The sequence below is a fragment of the Pollicipes pollicipes genome, unplaced genomic scaffold (genome assembly GCF_011947565.3).
Source record: "Pollicipes pollicipes isolate AB1234 unplaced genomic scaffold, Ppol_2.1 Scaffold_7231;HRSCAF=8579_pilon_pilon_pilon, whole genome shotgun sequence".
NCBI classification, from domain to species: domain Eukaryota; kingdom Metazoa; phylum Arthropoda; class Thecostraca; order Pollicipedomorpha; family Pollicipedidae; genus Pollicipes; species Pollicipes pollicipes.
In genome coordinates, this window is record NW_023597034.1 from 13,672,835 (window position 1) to 13,680,334 (window position 7,500).

Consider the following 7,500-nt stretch of genomic DNA (forward strand, 5'->3'; position numbering starts at 1 on the left):
ATTGGCTGTGCGTGCCCAGTCAGAACATCTGGGTGTCGTGCTCGATCTGGAGCTGTCCAGCGGCGGGTCGCATGTGGACGCACGTCTACACCGTGCGCGGGACTCATTTCCCGTTGTGGCGCTCGCCGGCGCGCTGATTCTCCGCCTCCCGGACCGCCCCGCCGAAAAGGCTTACTGTACCCCATCATTGCGGCCCTTACTCTCCTTGGGGGAGCACAGAACTCGCTTTCATCGCAGCGAACATTGAGCGCACGGATTCCTGGCAGAGATCTGCCTCACAAGAAGCAGTTGAACTGCCACAGCGAGCGCAAAGCACGGGGCTTCTCAGGGCTCTGCATTCCTGGTGAATGCAGGATGAGGCTCTGTCCCCTTTAACCAGAAAGCTCTGCAGCGTATTTCACTCTTTGCATGGCTGGTGCCGCGCCCTTTTGAGGGCTCTGGCATTGCTTACGTACTGCCCGAGTGAGCTTGTCGTGAGTCATGCCGGATCGGCATTTTTACTCTGTGGTCAAGATTTTTTTGAAGGACAACTAGTGAACTTGGCCAGCGGGAGCATGGATAGCAGATGTTTACTTCCTTCAGTGCAGTCCCAGAGTGGTATGACTGCGTCGCTCAGATGGCTTTTAACGAGAATTGAACCAGAGTCTAAAGGCCTAGTGCACATGTTATGTGTGCATTGGTGCGGTGTCCATGTAAATTGAATGTTTGTGATGTGTGCCTTCACGGAAGTATGCTCTTCATTGTATGTCGCCTAACAGGCCGTGAAATATCTAAACAATAAACACGAGGTCACAGTAAGGCCACAGTAAGCAGTGCTGTGCGTCTGTGTAGTCGCATCACACGATCTACCTCCGTTTAAGCCACGGCGTATTGCATTCGAGACAGTTTTTGGATAAGGTGACAATGGTCTCTCTCCGGTTGATTTCCGGCGCACTTATGGGTCTGACAGTTTTGAGGTTCATTGGTGAGTTGTAGCCGGGACATTTGTCTGTACCGTGCATGTAGATGGTATCTTCATCCGCTGTGATTGCTGAGGCCTGACCTGACCCTTAAAAACATCCCAAAACCGGGCAAGCCTTGGTTTGCGCATGACGAGATGAAACCGTCTGCACACGTGGCTTGCACATGACGGGATGAAGCCGTCTGTACACATGGCTTGCGCATGACGGGATGAAGCCGTCTGCACACATGGCTTGCGCATGACGGGATGAAGCCGTCTGCACACATGGCTTGCGCATGACGGGATGAAGCCGTCTGCACACATGGCTTGCGCATGATGGGATGAAGCCGTCTGCACACATCGTTTCACATCTTTGTCCGCAAAGTTGTTCGCTTGCTCGTCAGCTTGCTCGTCGGTCAGCATAAGCTCGTCTGGCGTCGGTGCTGGGTCGCTGAGGTCCGGTACCGGAGGTCGCTCCGGTTTCTACATGCCATGTCTAGTAATAAGCACCTTAACGCTTTCTTTGTGAATTCGAAAGGGAGCAGTGAAATCGTGGTGACGTTGCATTGCTGCATGAACTCCATGATCGAACAGCTTCCACGCAGATCAAAGAATTGTGCGTCTTGTTACTGATAACTGCATGACCATGCGATCAGCGGCTGCAAAGATATTCTTCTGTAGAAAGCGTAACAGACGGGCCGCTATAGGTGAAACTCCAACCATAGTTGAGGCAAGACTTGGCTTTTTCTGGCTATTACAGAATAGGCACAAATCCTATATCATGTAAATCCATCTTGTAAAATATCTTACTGTTAATATACCATTTGGCAGTTAGACAATCAAAATTCCAATCACGAATCGGTGCCCTCCTTTCAACACTTTTTAATAATAAAAAAATCACTGCAAGCAACAATATGACCTGAAATTTTCCGCACATGTAGTAGCTCATCGATATCACCTATAACCACACATATACATATCCGAGTAGCATGACCCGTCAATACTCCTCATGACGATTTGTGTTTTCTTTTTTCTGCTTGCCCTCACGTTTGGTAGACAGAGTAGCAGGGGAGGGGAGGGGGAGGTCAGCTTTCTTACATGGTCGTCGACGGATATGTAGGTAGGATGAGTGAGAACATCCTTGGCCCCCTGTTGGTGGGTAGCGGTCCGGAAAAAGGCAAGATAAAAAGGTGGCGAATGTATTTCTATCTTCTATGCTCGTAACGGTGCGTGATAGGCCAATGGGGACACTGGCGTTATGTAGCCCTTTCCACTGCCGAATGATGGACAGGTAGTGACCAATCAGTGGGTGTGACGTGTGACGTGTTGAATCGGGTCACACGGATGGTACACTGTATGCATAGGTCTTTAGGCTATAGGCCATAGACCTACCCCGCTATCACAAGAGCTAAGCAGGCAACGGGTGGCAACGAATCAACCAACGAACCAAAAATATCAACGAAAAAACTAAAATGCGTGGGCGGCCATGCGGCGGCCGTAGAAGAGTAGAAAGGCAGAAACCGTTGCATCGCTTGTTCCGGAGCAGATAGTGGTCGTCAGTCCACTGCCACACGTCACGCGAAATGAGGGCAACAGAGAAAATAATCAGTAAACATCTTTAAATCTGTCATGCCTTCAGGTCTAGCTCAGCCGAGCCGATTTTACTCCGAGTAGTGACGATCGTCAGGAGACAGAAGGGTGTGCACGAGCCGGGTAGTGAAGGTCGTCAGGAGAAAAAGGGGCGTGTGCGAGCCGGGTAATGACGGTCGTCAGGAGACAGAGGGGTGTCCACGAGCCGAGTAGTGACGGTCGTCAGGAGACAGAGGGGTGTGCACGAGCCGAGTAGTGACGGCCGTCAGGAGACAGAGGGGCGTGCACGAGCCGAGTAGTGACGGTCGTCAGGAGACAGAGAGGTGTGCACTAGCCGAGTAGTGACGGTCGTTAGGAGACAGAGGGGCGTGCACGAGCCGAGAAGTGACGGTCGTCAGTAGACAGAAGGGTGTGCAAGAGCCGAGTAGTGACGGTCGTCAGGAGACGGAGGGGCGTGCACGAGTCGAGGAATGTAATGGTCGTCAGGAGACAGAGGGGCGCGCACGAGCCGGGTAGTGACGGTCGTCAGGAGACAGAGGGGTGTGCACGAGCCGAGTAGTGACGGTCGTCAGGAGACAGAGGGGCGTGCACGAGCCAAGGGTTTGAGCCGCACGGCCTGCCTCTCACATTCTCTTAACGGGCCGCCGGATGGGTCGCCTCAAGAAAGTACAGTCTCAGATACGGTTTCATGCCGCTTTCAGAACTCTTACCAACATTCTCGACAGGCTGCACATGCATAAGGTTTGTGGACCGCATGGCTCAGTGTCAGGATTTTGGGACAGCGCGTTGGGAAAAGTTAGCTCTGTTCATAAGTAAATTCGGATAGAGAGCATAGCACGAGACAAAACATGAAGGCCTGGAGCGTCTGATTTGCGATAAATTACTTAACTACACGTTTGGAAATACAAATAAACCTGGCGAAAGGTAAGGTCATGGTTTCTGCTCTCCACAAAAAGTGACCGTGGAATCCTTTTCCACGAGACGTGAGATTTAGGTGTGCTGGTGGACTTGAAATTAACTTTCGTCTTTCACACAGATAAACAGTGTTGTTGGAAAAGCAAACCACGCCATCGCCTTTGCATGAAGCACCTATGTTCACTGAAGACATCACGTGAGTAGAATTGGTTGCGGATTTAAGACTGTCCAGTCATTACATACTGCTAACGGCCATATTGGCTCTATCATTGAGTTTGACAGCCCGCTTTGGTGGGCAGCCGCTAAATCTCACACCTCATTTCCGCCAGGATTAAAAGTTCGTAATCAGGCTGATCGTGAGCTCGAGTGTCCATCTGATTCAGTTATCAGGAGCATTACTTCGTAACCAGGCTGGTCGTGAACTCGAGCGTCCATCTGATTCGGTGATCAGGAACATTTCCGGTCCTGCTCCGAAGCTTTCCGATTGGCTCGACTTGCGTAGCAGGGTCTCACATTTTTCACATATCTGCGTGATGGCCGGACTGAGCGGAGCTTGAAGCGCATTTTAGTGATGCTTGTCTTTTTCTTTCCCCCAGACCCACTCGTTCGCGTGTTACTTCGCACATGCCTGTTCCCAGAGTTGAAATCAGGAAAAGTTCTTGTTTTGTCGACAAGCACGCAGTGCTAATGAGCGATATGACGAGGCTCCCTGCGTCCGGCTAGCTGGAACTTGACACAGTTTTGGTAACTGTGAGCCCGTTTCCATTCGTCCGACAACGTGATGCGTGTTACATTCAAAACACTGACAATAAGGCATTTTCGCACGCCTGAATATTTGCTGTTTTTGCCTCGTCAACACCGTCTATTATTATGTTTTTGCACTGTAGTCCTGCCAGTGACGAACGCAAGTCGCCCACAGAAATGGAAGATCCGTCACCTCCACGACAGGATGTTTGTGCAGCATTTAGCGTCTCCCATCGAATCATCTTCTCCGAGGCGGGCTATTACTCGACTCAGGTGCCTGTTACATGACAAGCAGCACGGGCTGCCGGGGAGCTGGCTACCACGGGCGGCTGGGCTGCACTGCCCCTTAGAGCCCGTCGCTGCGGGGGGAGCTGGCTACCACGGGCGGCTGGGCTGCACTGTCTCTTAGAGCCCGTCGCTGCGGGGGGAGCTGGCTACCACGGGCGGCTGGGCTGCACTGTCCCTTAGAGCCCGTCGCTGCGGGGGGAGCTGGCTACCACGGGCGGCTGGGCTGCACTGCCCCTTAGAGCCCGTCGCTGCGGGGGGAGCTGGCTACCACGGGCGGCTGGGCTGCACTGTCTCTTAGAGCCCGTCGCTGCGGGGGTCGACTTATGATAGCTTTTCAAAGACAACATCGACTATCAGCGGCAGAGTAACCTCCCGGTTACAGCAAATATTGTGAAGAATGACGTTCACATGCTGGTTCATCCAGTAGCTACCAGCACAGTGTTCATCTTACCACGACACTCTAGAGACCACCCTGGCGTGCACTACCGACCACGTCAGATGAGACCGCCCTGGTATGCAACGCTTGGCACGCTTTACCATCATGTTCACGCTGAAAAAGGCATACAGATACCTTGAAGCTCTCATAATTTAAGGATGTTCAAGAACATTCTAATCTCACCTCACTGACCTTGACCTTTAAAAAAGGTGGCGAAAGGGGATTGTTAGAAATAATCAAAACACACCGTAGCATGCCTTTTAAATTGATTACTTGCAACTGTGGGGCATGGCGGAGCTTTAAACCATTTATAGCACTAATGCAGCTTGACCCATCCACTGATCAGTAGTCTCAGTGACCTTTGTGTTCAGTTGTCCTGCGTAAGCACCTCACCGGACCGTCCGGCCGGCTTGACGTGGCTCGGTCCTGATCATAAATCAGCCGCTAAGTGATGTACCGGCCCACACCTGAGCCGTCCATTCGCGAGCTCAGCTCTCCGCGCCACGTTAGCGCGCGCTGCGTCCACCGCCGGCGCGGTGTCGTCCGTGTCGCCGCGTGTCAGGCGTCCGTGTCGCCGCGTGTCAGGACGCGTGACGCGGCGGCGCCGCTCGGCTGGCGAACCGAGCCGGCTCCGCTTGCTGCCGCCCGTCAGTGTCGTCCGCCGACGCCCGCGGCGAGCACGTGCCGCGCACCGCGCCGGTCATCGTCCGCGACGACCCACGGACCACCCAACGACCACCCGTGTCTGCCCGGCGACACTCTAGGGAGCAGCCACCGGCCGACAGGCGGCACGGTGCGCGTGACCCGAGACAACCCGGCTGGCGGCGGCGGCAGCTGACGACGAGAGAGCGGCAGCGGGCAGGATAGTCGAGCGACGCCGGTTCCCCAGAGGAAGATGACCAGCTTCGGCATGGTGGCCGGGACGCTGATGATTCTCAGTGCTCTGCTCAGCATTCGGGCGCAGCAAGGTCGGTGACCTCCATTGTTTTGCCTTCCTTGTATGCTTCGGTGCTTGGCACTGTCTGAAATTTAGGGATACGTCATATGACTGTGCGCAACATTGCAGTGCAACTTGGTGTCACTGAGGTGTGCTGTTTTTCGATTGTTTGAAAAGTGTGGTGAGACCTCCTTGGCACTGAGTTAGATATAAATGATTTAGTACGTGGTTGGCGTTGGAATCTGCCGCTAGTGATGTACATCTCTACTGGCTTCAGAAGCGAAAAAGCCAAGTTTTAGTGGCCATAATGGCCATGCAATGGCCATAGTGGCCATTACAGTGGAACTAACATCCGCTTCCTGCATTGATAAAGGTCAGAGGCAGATGCAGCACATGTGAAGTTGGCGGAGAAAACGGACGTTTTGCACAACGTCGATATGCTTACCTTTGAGCACAGGTGCATATTTGGCTCTCCCGTCATTCTTCTGCACTTGGCACCTCCCCGCGGGTTGACGCCCGGTCTGTAATAGGAGCGCCCTTGTGATGCTGCTGTACAGAGCTTATTTGTATATCGCTGTCTTCACCCCACCTTCTTTGGATGGCGCCGTCTCCACCCCATCGACAGGCAGGCCGCTCGAAATTGTCCAGGTTAAAATGCGGTCCAGTGTCCCTAATACCTCTCCCAGTACGCTATGCGTTCAAAATCAAACTAACTGCGGCGCCTTATGTTAAAAGCTATCACATCAGCCTCCGTGACCAGCCTTGCAATGTGTTGCGTTCAGTATCGAATTAATTACCGGTAGTAGGTTAAAAGCCTTTAAATGTGTGGACATACTTGTATGTTGGCAACAAACCAGCGTCGATTCGTCATCATGTTACGTCCCCTTCGCTTGCGCAACCTCTGTCGGAAATCTAAACCTTTGAATAGGCATGTATGGATGTAAATGAGCAAGGCAAATGACCATTTATTGCATATGTGAAAATATAAAAGCCTATTTCTTTCAAACATCAGCTTTCAACAGCAGAGAGTGAACTGTTAGTGTTAACAAATACGTACATCTGAAATAACCAGGCTTTGGCCCGACATGACTCTTTTAAATCACTCCTCTACCTGGACATTAACCATGTAGGATGTTGAAATCTTGCCCCAATATTTCGATCTGGAAATCAGGCTAGTCAACACGATTTTAGTTTCTAGCCAGAACAACCGGGGATGAGTTGAGCAAGGCTAGAAACCTTGCCCTAAGCAATGGACTGTGAAAGAGATCAAGGGATTTCATATTTCCGGTACTTCGCGTCCTTTCTTTGTTCACGTTACGTCTAGGCGATTTCTATCAGTGCAGTGAATCCATCCTGCTCCGCAAACAATGGCTGTTCCTTGTCGTCGGCTGATCCGGAAACCTTATTAAAAGACAGGCAGGGCGTGACATTCAGCTCCGTCTTTTCTGCATGCTTTAAGGAGCGGCATCTGGCTCATGCAACACATGTACTCATATATTCGTGCAAATCATAGAGCCATACATTCTCACAACTCGGATGTTGTGTCGAATGCTGTAAGGCGACGAGTGGAACGCTGTTTAAATTTCAGTATGGAAGGAAGAAGATGTCCTGATTCCACTTGCCCGCAGAAGAACAATGACTGATCACATT

At 51.9% G+C, this 7,500-nt stretch overlaps 1 protein-coding gene across 1 annotated transcript in view; it reads left to right on the plus strand.

Annotated features, from left to right (window-relative positions):
- The first annotated feature begins 5,586 nt into the window (after positions 1 to 5,586).
- The window catches only part of LOC119109676 (uncharacterized), a 71,277-nt gene continuing 69,363 nt past the window's right edge, over positions 5,587 to 7,500 (plus strand). Inside the window, exon 1 of the mRNA XM_037233398.1 lies at positions 5,587 to 5,881. Coding sequence (XP_037089293.1) covers positions 5,809 to 5,881 — 73 coding nt within the window. The 5' untranslated portion in view covers positions 5,587 to 5,808. The remainder of the gene's footprint in view (positions 5,882 to 7,500) is intronic.